The 18,991-nt window shown below is 37.4% G+C and overlaps 1 protein-coding gene across 8 annotated transcripts in view; it reads left to right on the top strand.

Annotated features, from left to right (window-relative positions):
• CLIP1 (CAP-Gly domain containing linker protein 1) overlaps nt 1-18,991 on the top strand; it is a 68,276-nt gene that overhangs the window by 25,088 nt on the left and 24,197 nt on the right. For 5 of the 8 annotated variants that reach the window (XM_035341103.1, XM_035341102.1, XM_035341104.1 and 2 more), the window contains exons 5-14: nt 866-1,082; nt 4,351-4,548; nt 4,725-4,828; nt 6,575-6,635; nt 7,598-7,630; nt 11,643-11,747; nt 14,792-15,736; nt 17,153-17,269; nt 18,291-18,348; nt 18,591-18,674. In XM_035341103.1, the coding sequence (XP_035196994.1) occupies nt 866-1,082; nt 4,351-4,548; nt 4,725-4,828; nt 6,575-6,635; nt 7,598-7,630; nt 11,643-11,747; nt 14,792-15,736; nt 17,153-17,269; nt 18,291-18,348; nt 18,591-18,674 (1,922 nt within the window). The remainder of the gene's footprint in view (nt 1-865; nt 1,083-4,350; nt 4,549-4,724; nt 4,829-6,574; nt 6,636-7,597; nt 7,631-11,642; nt 11,748-14,791; nt 15,737-17,152; nt 17,270-18,290; nt 18,349-18,590; nt 18,675-18,991) is intronic. The other 3 variants (XM_035341107.1, XM_035341106.1, XM_035341108.1) reach the window with 3 other exon arrangements.

Consider the following 18,991-nt stretch of genomic DNA (forward strand, 5'->3'; position numbering starts at 1 on the left):
AGTCTGCATCAACCCCACGTTCATCGGATTGGTTACTCTCTCCTAACTCCCGTGTGAGTTTTATTCATAGACTGATAATGGAAAACAGTTTTCAGCTTTTTGCACTTCTGCTTGGTTTCCCAGCTTGGAATGAATTCTCAGTTAAGAAAATATCTCTAGGTGTCTAAAAGCTGAATTTAAGGAAAATTTTCCTGCATTGCAGGAACTGAAAGCGCATATAGCCACATTATAAAGACAGGGAACCATATAGATTCTTCCTTCAACAAGTCATATTTAGGAAATATTAATTCACACCACAAATTATCTTTCCCATGTGGTGTAAAGAACAGTCCTTTAACTCTTTAAAAAGTGTTTCTACAAGGACTGTGCCACTTTAACGTGGGTGTTCACAACTTACCATTTTAAAAGGGTTTTGATTATATATAACCAAAGATATACGTTCTGTATAATCAAATATGCATATATGCAAATATAAACTGCTTGATTAAATTATCCGATTTTATTTTTAACTCCTTATCACCGTTGTTGTTGGCAGCTCAGAGAAACGTCTAAAAGACAAAGGATGTGCATGTTTGAATCTGAATGGAAGATATAGGAACCAGAGCTCTAGCTCAAGAGGTTTTTTTCTGTTGAATTTCTGAGGCCTGCTGTAATACTGCTACTGCAGCATAATGAAGTCCCCTTTCCAAATCCATTGTTTAAAAAAAAAAAAGGTCTCAACCTAATAGAGATGAGGCTGTCACCAGCTGTTACCCCGTCCTTTAATACTGTTAGACGATTTATCTAGAATTCTTTGTGAAGCCAGACCATGTATGTGAAGGCAGAAGTTAATTTAATACTCACCTGTCTGCTTTGTTTTTTAAAGATATTTTCAGTGTCAGCCAAAATATGGTTTGTTTGCTCCAGTCCACAAAGTTACAAAGATTGGATTCCCATCGACTACACCAGCAAAAGCGAAGACAACCGTGCGAAAAGTGATTGCAACTCCCACGGCCCTGAAACGTAGTCCGAGTGCATCTTCCCTGAGCTCCCTCAGTTCTGTGGCATCTTCAGTAAGCAGCAAGCCAAGCCGTACAGGACTAGTAAGCTTCTTTTTCTATTGCATGCTTTACATTCCCAAGCAAGAATCCACGTGGCACTTGCCTGTGATCTACTGGCATAAATTGAGAATAGAACAGATCTTGGGGAGAGTACAATGTACATTTAATTGTGCTCTCTTTTTCATTCAAAGCATGCATGAAGGAAGGAACTCTTAGCTAGCCCTGAAGAGTAGCTGAATATTTGAATATTTAAGCTTACAGAGTTAATTCAGGCTAACTGAGTTATTGCAACAAGAAAGGGGCTTGTGATGCCAACAAAATTAAAAGGCATCAATGTTCTCTGACTGAAATCTGCCTTTAGTTGTTAATTTTTTCTAGCACACCACAAATCTCTGTCATATGGGGTTTGTATTTGAGGATCTGGTTTGCACTAAAGCTTCCATGGCTCAAACTTGTTTCATTGAGCAGGAAGCTTCAAATTGCCAAGTTGTAAAAGGGTTTCTTTTGCTCTTAAAGACATGAGTCAGCTGCGAAATATAGAAGTAGCAATCATCAAGTTTTTGCTGACAAGAAGCCTCTTTCTTTTATTTTGGATTTGTTTTTTAATCCTATGAATTTTTTAAAGGCAAAACGTTGCAAAGTGCAGTGGCTCAGGTGCATTTTAACACAGTACTAATTCCACCTAATACACTTACTATGGATTTTTTTAAACTTACTCTGTTACATAAATGTCCTAATCTTGGGTTGCAGCAGTAAAACAGATCTTTTGAGAAAGCTGAATTTAAAAAGTCTCTCTTTAAAGGCAGTTAAAAGCATAGAAATATTTTTTTTATGATCACATTTTTTTATTATTATTTTATTTTCTTTAAAAGCAAACAAAAACCAATGTACATCTGACTGGAAAGAGATCACCAACTCCCACTGATCTACTGATCTGGGCCTAGTTAGCTTGCATACTGCTCCGTTGACAGCAGGCGCAGGACAGGAAGGTGACGTTTCGTAGTCCTTCAAAACCGAAGCAGATTACAGCTGAGCAGAGGTCAATGGTTGGTCAGGGCAATGGGGTCAATACCTTATCGCAACAAGCATAAGGGATTTTTATTTGGCACAAATGGAAGGACTTTGTTACTTAACCCATCCTGGAAGTTGCACCTCTAGCTAGGGAGTGCCCCCTAGTTTGAAGCTGTTGCGCTCAGTGGTGCCTCAGGCTCAGGGAATGCCTGCTCAGGGCAGTTTGTGGGCTGACAGTGAGGTGTTAATACGGACCTCCACGTTTTATTCAGCATGCTATGATATCCTCAGCAACAAGAGGGTACAATTACACGTTGTAAATGTTTACAGTATGTTCGTTTGTTTTGCTCTCTGCTGTGCCCCAGGGGTTTTGCATGTTTTGAACCTTAAAAAATAAAGCTTCCATAACCCATTATTTCTGGAATTAAAATTCCAGCTTTCTTCTAGCTCTGTTCTCAGGCAATGTGAAGATCTGGTTACCATCCAAGTAAAAGGGCTGTCAAAATAATTTTGACACTTAATTCCTGTAAAAGTTAAGCTGTTGAAGAAACAGGTTTTCTCAAATCTCCCAGCAAATTTCTCTTGCTCTGATTTTTAGGAAAAGTATAATTTATCTGGAATTCATTGGGGTCCTACATAGTCTTTTCACTTAGGGCTGTTGCTGTTTTCTTCTTCCTGAACAGCAACTGTCAAAGTAGGTGATCTAATAACGTAAGAGGGCTGGTCTGTTGCAATTGGCATTTATTTCCAAGTCTGAAGGAAGTTGTTGTTCCTCTTGAAATCTTTTAAATTCCTTATGGAATCAAAAATTAAGTCAAGTATAACTAGAAGAGCTAGAATTGTTAAAAACCAATGCATTCTGGAGCGAGATGTCTTCCAGAAACTGAAAGGATACCAAACAACTAATCTAAGCATCAAAGTTGAAAGTTCTGTTTTTTACCTTTAAAGTCCATGGATACAGTATTCATACTAGACTAGAGATGTGTCGTTCGAGGTTGCAAGTAGGCAAGTTAGAATGGTTCTGCAGCAATCCTGGTAACAGAAGGGGAAGCATGTTTTTGTGTTGACAGAAGAATACGTCCATGTTACGCTTTCTGTTCGGGATGTAGTCTAGTGCCAGCATTCCAAGCTGTATATGGCAACTGGTCTTCAATATTTTGATCTCTGAAAGGATCATGAGAAAAACATATTCCTATTTTGGGGTAATACCATTAGAGCTAAAGGTTAACACAACAGAAGAATAAATCTTTGTCTATTGCTTTGTATTGTTTTGTTTTAAATGAGGCTTTAAGTGAGATGTCATTCTTTCTTAATACTTAGGAAGCAAATTTCCGAGCTGCTAAACACAGGGTCAGTTTTTATTAGCTGTATCAGATTTCTTAATTCAGTTTTTGCTGTTTTCACAACTCTTGCTCACTATTACTACATAATTTCAGTTTATTTACTTTCCCTTCTAGCTCAAAAACTCTTGAGGAAGTAGAAGACAGGGCCATGATGAATTTTCACTGGCATTGGTTCCATTCAGTGGAGCAGAGATCATGCAAGGTCAAGAAAAATCTTAAGGTTCATTTTAGCTATAGTTTTCCAGTTTGATTCATTTTTATCTATACTCTTTAAAGTTTAATCCTTCAGATTTTTATTTTATTTTTTCCCGAAGTAATTTAATTCCAAGGATATAAATATATGCTTTAATCAGATACCAAATATACATCTTCACAAGGTTTTAGCTGTAAGGCTGGCTTTTTAAGTCAAGGTAAATGCCTTTGACCCTGAATGTTTTATTCCCATAGTAGAGGCACGAAGTGCTAGTTGGAGATCCAAAAGCTTTTGATAGAGTGTTTGGAAATGTTATGCCTTCACTGGTGACCCAAGATAATGACTAGGTAACTAGAGTGACAATGTTATTAACTTGCTGTAAAGGTGCCTTTTTTTTTTTTTTTTTTTAATGCAAAAGGTGCTTAGAAAGCTAATAAGCTAGCCTTTGTGTGAGTCTACCAAACCTGCCTTAGACTGAGGCCAGCCTTTTGTCTTCATTTAGCCTTCTGTCTCCTACGCACTGCCTGCTGATTGCTACAAAAACAACCTACTACATAGGTATGGCCATTGTTGGATTCTAGAAAATGAAGTAATTTAAATGTAAAAGCAAGAAAAATATTTTTCTTTAATAAAAGTCCTAAAGGAGAAGGTACAGTAGGTTACAGAAAACATTTGTTTCACTAACACAATGTTTGTAGAGTCTGGAAATATCCCTGGTTTTCACTTGATACAGGATGATTTTTAACTTGCTTACTTTGTGAAGTTGACAGAAACATCCTCCCGGTATGCAAGAAAAATTTCTGGTACCACAGCCCTACAGGAGGCACTGAAGGAGAAGCAGCAACATATTGAACAGCTCCTGGCAGAAAGGGACCTGGAGAGGGCAGAAGTTGCAAAAGCAACCAGTCACGTAGGGGAAATAGAGCAAGAATTAGCACTTGTTCGAGATGGACACGATCGGGTAAGATCAATGCTATTGTTCTTACAACACATGTCAAGAAGCATTTTTGAATATAATACTCCTCTCCCTTGGCCCATCGCTTTACGGAATTGTGATTTCTGAGGTATAGATACATAACCTGGAAACAAAATCATGTAATGTCCAACTTAGATTTTGTTCTTATTCCTGTTAATTAGCATGTACTGGAGATGGAAGCAAAAATGGATCAGCTACGAGCTATGGTGGAGGCTGCTGATAGGGAGAAAGTGGAGCTTCTCAATCAGCTTGAGGAAGAGAAAAGGTAACCCAAAAATGTCTTAATTACTATAACTGATTAAATAAATAAATAAATACTGTGGTGACAAATTTTAATAATGCAGATATGGGTAGTTATTGTACAAAACCATATTGCAGTTTCTAAAAATTAATACTAAAAAGGAACTCTTAAATCTGGGGAGGGAGAAGAGCTATAGCTGCATAATGCAGCCAAAGAAAATCATACTGTGATGTGTTACAGCTGGAAGAGGGAATTAAATGTTTTTGAGGTATTCTTTGACTGAATAACCACTCAGACTTGGGAGATGGTATTCCTTGGGAGACAATCCAAGTGGACTTGTTTGGAGGCTATATTGGATTCTGAATGCTTTTGTGAGAGTTTATTTAGAAACCCATTGTGAGTCTGCTGTAGGCTTGCGTACTCCCCTGGAATCAGTCAGATGTCAGCCTCTCTGAAAGGCTTCCCTAAAACTGGAAAACACAGATGAGAAGATCCAACAGTAAACACTGGGTAATTCCATTACAGTTTTCATGCTCCCTTTTTTTTGGGACCCACTTGTAATGAATTTGCAAAATAAACAGTGAAGTTAGGAATAAAATTATTTGTATAACTTCTACAAAATAATGCATTTTTTTTAAAATTTAATAATAAATAAAAATAATTTTAAAAAGCTTTGCAGCACCTCCGGTAGCCTGGCTGTAAACCTCTTTTCACTGAATGCCAGGTCAGTGGGGGTCTATTTCACTGCAATCCTCCATGGCCTTGAGCTCACCTTCAGCGTGTTGCTAAGCAGCATAACAGTGCTGCTGTGTCTGCCTGCTACCCATTAACTGAAGTGACGTCTTACAGCCAGGAAAACATTTCATGGCTTCAGCAGTGTAATATTTCTCCTTCCTCCTAGCCACTCTAGGTTTGTTTACTTTGAAAGCTCTCTGTGATATGTATTCAAGTCAGTCTCAGCAGTAACTTGAAGTCAAATAATCTTTAATCCTCTGTTTCCAAAGCATAGGGGTAGGACAATCAGAAGTTCTTACTGTCCTTTTATTTTAGACATCCGTCACTTGTAACTCCCTTTGATGTAATGATTTCTACATCTGTCAGCCAAGCTCCGGGCACCAGCAGCATGTGCAATTCAAAGGAAAGAAGGCATGCTTGTCTCTTCCTTTGCCACATCTTACTGTGTTGAAAGGAGGAGATCTGGCCCCTTGTTCATTGGGGTATACTAGATAAAGGGGAGGGAGGAAATAGCTTTTTAAAAATTTTAGGTCAGTTACCATCTTCTCACTCTAAAGCTGCTGCATGAACAAGGCAAGCTGTATCTGTGTTCCTGCACGCACTCCCAGTCTGTATCTTGCAGTCCATCTTGACAGCTAATAATGTGTTTGGCTGTGCTAGAGTTTTGATGCGAGCGGACCAGCACACTACCAGCAAGCTCTTGGGAATCTTGGATGTTTCCTAACGTACTGTTTCTTAGCTTAATGGCAGAATATGCAGAATGCGTGCAGAAGAGTGAAGGAGTGAGAGGAAAAACACTGACACAGAGGCTTTCTTTTTAACTCCTCGGAAAATTACCAAATACTTTCTTCATGCAGCTGTAGGAAGATGCCTTTGCCAGAGCTTGCTCTTTAAAGATGGTGTCTTTCCTTCTCACCAATGTTCTTTGTGAAATACATCTCATGTCTTAATGTTTCTGGCAGATTTCCATTGAAAACTGAGTTTGAAAGCATTTTCTTTCAAAGTTATCTGAATTTTAATGAATTGTCCCCACAGGAAAGTTGAAGACCTTCAGTTCCGTGTGGAAGAAGAATCCATTACCAAAGGAGACCTAGAGGTAAAATAGCTCCAGCTTTGCAAACAGTACATGTAGTAGGATACAAAAATGCAACCAGTTCATCCCAACTGGACGGTTCTCTGGAAGACGGTGGCAGGAATGATTAAGAGATGCAATCCTGGTCCAACAGTATGCAAAGCACATCAGAGTAATTCCCATCTCTGCAGTCCTGGAGTAAGCTAACTGCCCTGAAATTACGGGATTGCACCTTTAATTCAGTTATACATTCTAACAAGGGTTCTACTGTAGAATGGCAATAGTTGTTTAGAATAATTTAATTGAAAACTCTATTTTTTGACATTTTATAGCATTTTATACCTTACTAATGTTTCTAATGTCTTCTAATGGAAGATTTATTAAAAAAAAGTATTTCGTCAGGACAGTTGTAACCAAAATCTAAACAGCCATTCACGTGTGCATTGTAATAGTATGTTATTATGCAATCAGGTAGTGAAGAATTGCTCTCAATTACTTGAACACTACCAATTTTTATCCCAAATTTCAAATTAAAAAGCAAAATACATATTAGTTGTTCTACTCTGTTGTTTAATCTGAAAAATATTAGACTCTTGCACAGTATAGAGAACAAAGTTAATTGACTTGTGTCCCTGTGAACCCTTTACGATTGAAGTGCTAGCCTTATGAAAACGATTCATTTCATATAACATTTCTTTTATTTTAGTCTTCCATTCATTTTAAGATACCTATCTAGACTCTTCATAGAATGCTCCTTTTATTATTTAGTCCATGGAAACTTATAGTTTTCTATTTTTTGTTAACTCAGTGCATAGTCCTGGCAGACCATCTTAAAGAGCCTGGTCTGTCAAGCTGCAGAGCTTCAAGAATTAAAAATTAATTCAAGATAATGAGATGTATCCTGATGTTTGTGATGGAATGATAGTGCTAAGTCTTCAGGTGAAATATTTTTGTTTTTGTTTTTGTTTTTTTAATTTTACTGATAGCGAAAGAGGCAGATTTCGGAAGATCCAGAAAATGTAAGAGGGCACTTAAATGTGCAGAGACATCCCATGTTAACAGATTGTGTGCAGAAAATGCTTATACTTATTCACTAACTGCATAATCTGTTATTGAAACATTGACTCTAGTATTTGTGTGCATGTTGCTTTCAGAGCAATTACGTTTATCAAAAAGAATGTGTGTAATGACTAAACGTTGTAATCCCCATTAACTGTAGAGAGGGCAAATGTGTCATTAGAATTCTCTGTGGGCAAAAACTTTGCACCTAATTGGAGAGCATAGGAGCTTGTAGAAAATGACTGTCCTCGATCCTGAAATGTCTTTCATTTCTGTGTAGGATTTTAGTTGCTGTCTTCGCAAAAATCCTGCGCTGTTTCCTATGAGCTCCTACTGCTGTTCAATAGATGCAGTTTGCATCTAGCCAATTTATTTTTTCTGAGGGAAAAAATGGTATGTTCCCTACCTCCCCTAATTTATTTATTTTTTTCATAAAATGCTAAGGGGAGAGATGATTGCACGCTAGTTTTTAAGATGTTTTAAAGCTGTCTATTTTACTGTAGCTTCCCTTTGAATTATGCAGGAGAAATATATGTAAATGGATAGCAGAAATTGCCTTACAAGACATTAAAGCAGCCCTCTTGCTTCCATAGCTCAGAATAGTGGAATTTAAAAGCCCTCTCTTTGATTGGATTTAGGAAAAATTATCACAGGCTGCCTCCTCTGCTGCATCCCCAGCCAAGATAGGAAGTTCTCAAGACTAAAACTGGTTTCCTGCTGTGCATTCTTAGGTGTTCCTTTTGCGAAGCTACTTCAGCGATCCGGGTCTCCTCTATTCTTCCAATCAGGCTCACGGTGTGTTAGAAGTAAATCTGCATGTGCCCTTCCTTTCTCTCGTTTTGTGCACTCCTTGTTTAATCCTATCTTTATTCCTTATTTCCCTGTTCTAATTTCTCCATACAAATGGACATCTTCACTCTCTGAAGAAGAGAACTGGGTGATCACTTAGTTTCCAGGATAATGCTTCATTATCTGTCGTGTTCTGTGGTTGTTATCCCAGCACGAAGGAACTGAAGGTCATCTTGCCCCTATTCTAGAATCAATTATCAGCTCTTATGGCTTCAGCACAATTTCACAGTTTTACCTGTAGATGGAGAACTTAACTGAAGATTTATTTTGAAGTGGAAGTGTAGCTAGAATACATAAATGCTGAAAATAACCAATGACTGCTTTCTGACATTTGATTTTAGTGGAATTCTTTAGGGTTCAAGCCAGAGTAAGGCTTGTCCCATTTCCCCCCTCTCTTAATCTAACTGTGAAGCTTTGGAGAAGGGGAAGATGCTTTGTGGGTTTTGTTTGTTTCCTTGCTTTTTGTTTTTCTTTTCCATCCAATCTGAGGTTTAAAATCAAATTCTTTTTTTCTTTGTATGGTACTCTGCTCTTGTCAGTTTACTGTGCTCTGGGTTTCCTCAAAGAGGAACACAATCTTTTAGACATTTCTCTTTTTTTTTTAATAATTTTTAATTTTTATTTTATTTTTGGTAGGATTTTATTTTATTCTTCTTTGTAATGTATGAGGTGGGGGTTCAAAAATGGTAATAGAATCATCATCGATGATGGTATATTTGATCCTTGCAGTGTTAAAGCAATGTCAATAAGATTAATGATCAAAGTATTTTGGTTTTTATGTATAGTATAGCAAATCTTAAGGCAGCATATTTTGCACGGTGATGCAAGGAGAATTCTGCAGCTATCAGGTTTGGGGCTTGTTTTCTAATAAATCCCTAATGGGATTTAGAGCAAGAAAGGCATGAATATTCAATTTTTTTAAAATAGATTTGTTTTCAGACTTACAATTTTGTTGTAGAACCGAAGTAATACTAATCAGTCTCAGAGAGGGGGCTGATTTATAGCCACTTTTAAAAATATTTATTTCCCTTGGAATATTTAGTTTAGTTTTCAAAGGCTGTGAGAGACAAAAACAATAACCCATGTTCTCATGTTTTATGTTTGTGGTTTGTTTTTTTTCCTTGTGTACACTGAATATCTTCCACTGATAGAGAAACAAATCCGCTCTGGAATACCAAAACCAGAACAAATCTAAGAAGCAAGTCTTAATGCTTTGGGGATTTAGTATTTTAGACCTAGTAACTGCATAGTAAAACAGCCAACTCTTTTTTCAGCTGGAAAAATGTTTTAAAAAACTGTTAGAAACCACCAGATGTCTACATGCTTTGGGAGAGGAAGATAACTTGGTGCTGTCAGAAGGAATACTGTGATTAGAGAACAGGCCTGAAGCAAAACAAGAGTTTCGTCCCTATCTCACCTTCTCTGCAGAGACTGCCTGGGATCTTTAACTGCTGTGGCTGGTTTGGAGGCAGTACTAATCAGCTTGTCCCTCTATAAATAACACAGTTCTGTAGGGATATTTAAAAGCATTTGCAAAGATCAGAGAAGCAGCAGTGCCCTGCCAGCTGTGTGCACACCGCTGTGCTGTGGGTTTGGCAGCAGTGTGGCTTTGGAATGATTCACGCTCTTCCTTCCTTTTGGATTCTTTCAACCCAGTGTTCAATGGGTAGCTTTTCAGGCTGCAGGACTCTCCTCTCCTAACAGCAGTTCATAAGGCTTGGGGGTTACTGTGTATTACTTTACTACCTGTTTACTACTTTACTACTTGTTCTGTAGTAAAGTAACTGCAGAAGCTGGAGAACTTTCTTCAAGGCTGATGGATGCAACTTCTTGGGCTCTTAATCACATCTTAGCATAACCAGACAGAATATCATTCAGTCCTTTCCTGGACATCCACCTTACTCTTGATGTGGGCAAGCTCCTTAAGCTGCCCTTTCAGAATACTTCTAATTTGGATTGTTTCATACATTTAAACTAACAGTGACCAGTCAAGATTGACACAGTACTTGGGTCTCAGCATTTCAGAATTAACTCTATATTACTTCTTTCTATTCCACCCACGCGTGCACGCATGCACACACACTCACCCCTGTTGCCCATTTCAGTGGTACAGGTCAGATATGAACTAACTGCTGGACTTTATTTGCATCTCTCAAACTTCAAGCTCTCTTGGGGGCTTCTTGGAGCATCTTGGAGCCTAGGTATCAAGTTTACCGATGTTCTGTGTTCTTGCTAAAAAAAAATAATAAAAAAAAATAAATCTGTCCCTTTGGAACCAAAAGGCAGGAGGTGCTGCTTATTTCATTACATGTACTTTCTGTGCTTTTTAGGAACCTATGAGAATTATTTTTTTATTTTTATTTTTTAAATCTTATCACTTGTAGATCCTGTTCAATGTATTTAGACTTCAGCAAGTATGGAACAACCAGGCTGATTCACTTTTTCCCCTGGTTGTGAAGAATCTTATTTGTTGCTAGCTTTCTTTTTGGAAGAGGAGGAGAGGGATAAACTAAGAGGGTTCTGCAACCATACCCTTTCTATTTCTGTTCATACCCTAGTAACAAATGAACCTTAGTGTTCCCTGGTCTTGACCAAAAGGATTTGTATGGCTAATACTTGAGATGCAGCTACTATTGCTTTAAAAAATCATAATAAAGTTTTGTTACATGAGCTTCAGTAGTGAATTCTCCCCTGGTTCATAATTAAACTATTTAAAAATAAGCCCAATGCATTACAAAAAGTTAGTGGGATGACGAGGAAAGGGACATATCATCTCTTAGAACAGGTGTATATATATTTATATATACTTTTTCATAACTATTCTAATTTGTGCTGAAAACTTCATGTACTGATAAATAACTTCTACTTGGCTGCATGAAACGTTTTTGTTCATACTTCTTCGTTTGTGGTTTATTTTTTATTTTTTACACATCAGTCCATTTACACTTTTCAGTCCATCTTTCTCATCCATAGCATTTCCCTGTTCATTTTATCCACTGCATCTTCTCTGCTCATCATTGATAGAAGATTCTGGCAGCACGGCCTGCATGTGGCTCCCTCCTTGTGTGCTGGCATGTGATGGTGGCACCGTTGTGTTCTCTTCCTTTCCCTTTTCACTAACAGACGCAGACCAAACTGGAGCATGCCCGCATTAAGGAGCTTGAACAGAGCCTGCTCTTTGAAAAGACCAAAGCTGACAAACTCCAGAGGGAGTTAGAAGACACTAGGGTAATGGTTTTCACTATTTAAATAACAAGACTGATTTGTGTTGTGGAAGATTTCTGATGACACAGCCTGCTGGGTTTAACACATGCTGAAAGAGATTCTTGCTCCTGCCATGATCAGTACCTGCTATAGATGTAGCTGGAACACTCTTAAAAATTAGCATTGATTTTGAGCTTCGGTGGTGTGTGTGTGTATGCCTGTATATGAGTACTCATTTGTTCAGAAGAATTCAGGTAAGATGATTTCAAAGTGCAAAAATAATGCTTAAATCTAGGTCAAAAGTGGCAGAAATAGCATAGTTTGTTATAGCCAAAAGAAGTAAGTTCCACTTTGCCAGTGCTTTTAACACAAACCTAGAATTTGGGAGCTGGGTTTCTGAGGTCCTAAATAGTGGCTGTGCTACCTGCTAAGGCAAGGTTTGCAGTGCCTTTCTAGTTCTTTTTTTTTTTTTTTTTTCCTACCCATGACACAATCTTTCCTTGGGTATCCAGTAGTATTAGGAATACTGTTGCCTGTCAAAACATCACTGAGTCCCAAAACATACTTTGTCCCAAGGCAGAGGTTTAGCTGATGTTGATTCCTAAGATTTTCAGCGTGTTTCTGAGAGTTTTCTTTCTTGCTAGTGAGGTGCTAACTGCATTCAGTTTTATTTGAAACAAGGCCCTCAGGGCTGCTGTGGTTGACCTCAGCTCTTCACGTGTCTTTTAGAAAAGCCTGTTGTGCTCTAACATTGCGTTATGTCTCTGGGCTTATTTGACAGCAAAGGCATAACAGTTTTTGGTGGTGAGATTTGTTTATTTATTTTTATTTAGTACTTCATAGATAATCCATGAAATGGCAAATCCGAGAAATCTGAGATGACCACAAGCTAGGAGCGTGTTACAGGGATGGTGTGGAATCCCTGGCTTTGAGGGGAGGATGGGACGGTTGCTTCACTGTGCAAATAGCAGAACGTTGTTCTGTAGGAGCACATTGACAGCTTCCAAACATGGGCTACTCTGTGGGCATCCAGCCTAACTACAGCTGCTAAAGAGAAGATGGGAAGAAGGAACTTGCAGCTGTTGTTAGAATTCACTAATGATCACCTCTGGTGAACTAAATGTTTCCCCAGTATTATTGGGCATTTCAACAAGGTCAACTAAATGGTAGCTAAACAGTAGCAGAAGGTGATACTTCCGTACCCTTCTGTCAGGTCCAGCCATGTAAAGGGAATCTAGGTCACACCTAATGATATGCCATTTTTTATAAGTGCCTTTTGTCCTAAATTCTTCATGCATAAGTACATACCGATATTACGACAAGATGCCCTCGTTGACTGTTTCTGGTATGTGGCATCTTTATAAAGAGACAGCGAACACCCAGTGATAGATAATTTAACAGATACTAAATAGGGCACCATTCAGGCTTGGTTATCAGGTGTCTGCTTACTGAAAACCTGTAAATCTGCTCCCAGAGGAGATGAATCAGATACGTTTTCAGTGTGGAGCAATGCAATGGAAATAAACCATGAGTACTGGCTCTTTTATGCTACATTTTATAACCTAAATCTTTCACGGTGGCTTGATATAATGAAGCAGTAAATTTCATTCTGCCTTTTTCTCAAACTGACAAGTTTTCTGCATGACAAAGTGTGAACTTCCTCTAGTTACTACATTGCTTCTTTGTCTTAGAAGAAAAAAGCTAATACTGTTATCTTCCTCCAAACAAAGCTGAAGGTCATCACATATATTTAAAACTTCCGAAGCACAGGGTTCAGCTGGAAAGAAACTCTCTCTCTCTATTTATGATTTTTTTTTTTCCTGCAGGATCATAAAATATTTTTGACCTTTTCCCTGATCATAAACAGTTTCTTCACCACAGAAGATGAAAAGTTATTTACATTTTTCTCATTTCTGTCCATAGCAGAGTAGGCAAATAAACACTTGACAGTTTTTGTATGTTACTCAAAATTCAATGATTTGTCTATGTGTTTGTACTTTTTCAAATAATCCCATTGCTTTTCTGTGATGATTTATGCACTGCTCACTTCAGATAATACTCCCTATGTGTCTTTGTCTATTCCAACCACTTTCTTTAATTAGGAAGATGCAGAGTATTAGATCTTTTGACTAGATCAGGATAGATATTGGAATATGTGTCATAATATATATGATTGATGCTTCTTGAAAGCATATTTATATTCATGCACACACACATGACTCAAAGGTAGGGATGAATGTTATAAAACCAAGAAGGTAGTGTATAATAAGTATTTTAAAGAGCAATTGCAGGTAAGTAATATTTTTTTTCAGAATGTTGGTATAATAAGAAGGCTGAAACAGTGATTTCCCAATTAGAAATCATTGTGCTGGCTTTGTTGTTTTTCCGTAGCAGAAGTTTCTTCAACAGTTGTTGAAAAGCTCAGATCAAGTGAGGACACTTTTTTCAGAGACAACAATGGATTGGATATCAAAGGAGTTTCAGAGCATTTGTAGGCTAAAAAATTATTTTTCTCTGACAGTCTCATAACTGGCATAAAATTAACCTGGAAGCAATTATTTCAACAATTAGGGACCTGGTGGTTCTATCTCAGTCTGCTTTAAAATGGTTCTGAGAAACATTTTCTTAAATGTGTTTAATATACATAAGTGTAGTTTGTAAGCTGTTATTTAGCAAGTTGTTATTTCTAGATAACTTCAGAAAAATCAACTTAAATATGTTCTCCCAAAAGGTGAAATTTAATATGCACAGAACACACAAAGATGTGGACATCTGTACTTTTTTAGCAGTAGTTTATACATAAATGAAGTAACAGTTGGTCTTGTTTCACAGCCTTCAATATAAAAGCAGCATTTTCTTTTACTTAAGGTTTCTTTAGCACCTCCATAAAAATAGGATTTGGCAATGAAACTCAGAGGTATTATAATCCAAAATGCTGGTAAGAATACACTGCTGATGTTGGTTTGCAGTGCTTGGTAATTTCTTTTCACTGTGGTCTAAGTATCCGTGTCTATTAAACATATCTTTTATAATTCTTTCTTCTTTTCTTAAAATGCTGCTAATCATAGGTGGCCACGGTATCAGAAAAATCTCGCATCATGGAACTAGAAAGAGATCTAGCATTGCGGGTGAAGGAAGTAGCTGAGCTTCGAGGGAGACTAGAGTCTAGTAAACACAGTGATGATGTGGATACTTCTCTTTCGTTGTTACAAGAAATAAGTTCTTTGCAAGAACAAATGGCAGCAGTTGGCAAAGAACATCAGAGGGAGATGAATTCACTGAAAGAGAAGTTTGAAATCAGCGAAGAAGCACTCCGGAAAGAGATCAAATCACTTTCAGCTTCAAATGAGAAAATGGCAAAAGAAAATGAATCATTGAAAACTAAGCTTGATCATGCCAACAAGGAGAATTCAGATGTAACGGAGCTGTGGAAATCAAAGCTGGAATCTGCAATTGCCTCCCATCAGCAAGCAATGGAAGAACTAAAAGTTTCTTTCAGCAAAGGTGTAGGGGCTCAGACAGCAGAATTTGCAGAGTTAAAGACTCAAATTGAGAAGGTTAAATTAGACTATGAAAATGAAATGTCAAATTTAAAGCTGAAGCAGGAAAATGAAAAGTCTCATCATTTAAAAGAGATCGAAGCCCTGAAAGCAAAATTAATAGCAGTCACAGAGGAGAAAGAGCAAAACCTGGAAAGCTTGAAGACCAAACTGGAAAGTGTGGAAGATCAGCATCTAGTAGAAATGGAAGACACTTTAAACAAATTACAGGAAGCTGAAATAAAGGTAAAGGAGCTAGAGGTACTGCAAGCCAAGTGCAATGAACAAACCAAAGTTATTGGTAGTCTTACACAACAGATCAAAGCTTCTGAAGAAAAGCTTTTGGACCTTGATGCACTTCAGAAAGCCAATTCTGAAGGTAAATTGGAAGTCCAGAAACTTAGCAAGCAGCTTGAGGCAGCTGAGAAACAGATACAGAATTTAGAGACTGAAAAGGTTGATGAAAGTAGCAAGGTTTGTATCAACATCCATCCTTTTATTTTTATTTTGCTTTTATTTTACATTTGTATTGTTCTAAACTGCTATAGCAAACTCATCACAGAAAAAAACCTGTTGTATTAGAAGCGTATCTTGGGAACATCTGAGGAGGTGTAGAGAAAGCGTTAACTGGGTCAGATCTCTAAACAGGTTTTTCTGCTTGGTCTGCACCACTCTGCAAAAGAAAATTTCTTGCTGTACTTTCTTCCTGCAGACTTATGGAGGCCTCTGCTGAAAACTTGATGTTATGGAAAATTACTTTGTTGGTTTATTTGGGAGAGGAACCGACATACAAATTTTTAACGTTTGGTGGAAGTTTGGAAATATTTGGATAATGTGACATGGAGCTCACAGGGGAATGTTTTCCTCTGTTGATTAAATTGAGTTGTAGAGAGACTCTGTGTTCCTAATCTTCCATCTAGAGAAATGCTGATAGAATTAGTATCTTCACCTTTCCACTCATCAAAGATGATGATGGAAGAGGTAAGAGAATGCCATTAAAAATGAAACAAAGAGAAACAGAAAAGATCCTGGAGGAACTTTCATTTAAGATAAGAGCATGCAGTGGTGTTGTCAGGAACCTCTTCACAGTATTTTTGAAGCACAGACTGCAGCTTGATGTATCTTACTGAGCTTTTTCTTGGTTTTGGATGAAATGTCTCTTTAAGGTTGATAGGATGCTGTTCAGTACCTGGACGTTGTTCTGTCACTGCAGCTAATAATAAAAGCATTAAGTTTCCATTTAACTTGGGGGGTTGCCCACATCCCCAATTTATGCATGACCTGACAAGCTAGAGCTCCAATTGTAGTAGTGGGAAGGTAGCTGGAAACAGCTTTCCTAAGTCCTTCACAGATGGTTCCAAGATACCAGATTGCTGTGGACCTTTGGCACAATTTTTGAGCTCACGCTGGGTTTCTGCACTACCTCCTGGGTGAGGTACAGAACCTTTTGGAAAATGAGGTCCCCATGTGTGTATTGGTCTGAAGAGCCAGTTGAAAGATAAATGCTAAATTTATCAGTTCAAAAGATTAAAACAGTTAAGAACCAAAACTGCTCATTCATCTGATGCTGTAACTGTATTTTGAAATGTTTCAGTGTACTCCAGAATGTCTGCCATTAAATGTTTTCACCATTAATTCTAAGATCACTAAATTTTAATTATTATTTCAAGCATTTCAAGATCCAATTAGTACTGTGATGTAGTCATCAGTGGAAATCAGCTTCACTCAGTTAACACATTACATTTCTTTTTCCTTCAGTTTATTTTTATTTTCTCATCTTATAGTGTTTTTAATATTCTAGTTATTTATTTCAGATTCAACTTTTAATTTCTCTGTTTTTATCATTCATGTTTGTAATTTTATTTTACTCCATTTGACCATATTTGTTAGGCTAGTAATCTGGCCAAAGAACTGCAGGGCAAAGAGCAAAAGCTTCTTGACCTTGAGAAAAACTTGAGTGCAGTAAATCAAGTTAAAGATTCTTTGGAAAAGGAACTTCAGATTTTGGTGAGTAATACTCAAAAATTTTGACTTTATCCGTTGGATTTTGGTTTTTGTGGTGAGAGTTTAATTGAATTCGGAGGATCTGTCCTGCCTGAGCAGTCTTTCAAAGCTATGATCTTCACGAATAGAAGGCAATGGCTCATGACTAATAAGATCCATCTCAGAACGAAAAGAGAATTTCACCTGACTTGTGTTATCAGGTGATTTGTTTAAATAGAACTCATCCATTAGAGATTTCAGATAAAATATTAAGCCAAGTCAAAAGCATTGTGCAGCTTTAAATTTAGACTACTCTTGAAGGAACGGAACATACGGCCCTTTATCATTATAACTATTGTATAAATTAATGCTTGCTACAGGAATGTCTCGCAAATGTTTCTCAAAGATACTTTTCACCTGATTTCTCATTTTGCAAATTTAATTAATTTTGTAAGTATCCTGTGGATGAGTAGGATTCTCCCAATAAACTAGTTAGCTAGCAATAAAAAGACATGCTGCTTAATTTTTACTGTCCCTGTCATAAAATCTTTCCTTGACCACAGTAAATATTTGAAGCTGATGGAGAAGTCTCATTTGTCTTCCTCAATATCCTGCCTTTTTTTCACAGTCAGGCATTTCTTCCTGCTGGTAAAGCTGGAAAACACTCGTGTGAGATTGATCTCAGGGTTGCAGAAGTCTGTTGTGCAGCACATGAGTAACGTGGATAGCTTCTGACATTGAGAGGCCCAAACATGATGTCTCCTACACGAGACTCTGTGGCTGCAGCTCTGTTGCTATGCTAGTTGATGAAGAAGTTATTTTCAAAGTTTAGGGACTTGCTTGCAAACAAGGCAAGGGAGAAATCTTGCATTATGTTGTTGAATATATCAATGCTAAAATGTAATTCAAAAACTTCAGGTCTATTTATGATAGGAGTGAAAACTTGATATATTTTCTACATGAAAAAATACCTAATATAAATTCAGTGGTTGAATTATACTGTTAACATCAAACCTGACCTTAGGGTTTTGTCTATTTTTTTCAGAAAGAAAAGTTTACTAGTGCAGCTGATGAAGCAGAAAACGTTCAACAAACTATGCAAGGTATGTCAGCTACTGAAGTAAATGAAGATCTTAAAAGCTGCAGAAAATTATACTGCAAAATAAAGGTGTTTTCTTCCTTATGCTTTCAAATTTATACCTGGCAATACAGCAGTTTCAGTAGCTAGGGAAAGGGCAGGACTACTTGCAGCCTCTCTTCTTGAGAGTAACATACCTTGCAAGTAGGTGGAATTGTTGGAATCTAAGTAGTTACTAACTTTGTCTTTAAAATTTTACTTGCATAGAAACAATAAAAAAACTAAACCAAAAAGAAGAGCAATTTGCACTCATGTCTTCAGAACTGGAACAACTGAAGTCTAATTTGACTGGTAAGGAAGTAATAAAATGGAACGTTTTGAAATATGCATCAGCTTTGTGCTTTCTTATGCCTCCTGCTCAGCTTGCCATACCTTACATAGCGTGTAATGATTTCACAAATGCATATGCCATCAAAAGAAAGCCTTTTTTTCTAGGCAAAACTAGCTTTTGTGGCACTGTATAGTGATGCAGCAAGGTGACCATGATGTTAAGGAAATAGTGCAGTAAGGCAAAAGATTTCCTGGCTGAGTGTATTCCAAATCAGTAGTTACGTTTTTGCTTTAACATTGCAACAAAATCATGCTGTGGAAATGGTCAAGGACCAGGC

This window comes from Oxyura jamaicensis, chromosome 15 (genome assembly GCF_011077185.1).
Source record: "Oxyura jamaicensis isolate SHBP4307 breed ruddy duck chromosome 15, BPBGC_Ojam_1.0, whole genome shotgun sequence".
In the NCBI taxonomy this organism is placed as follows: Eukaryota; Metazoa; Chordata; class Aves; order Anseriformes; family Anatidae; genus Oxyura; species Oxyura jamaicensis.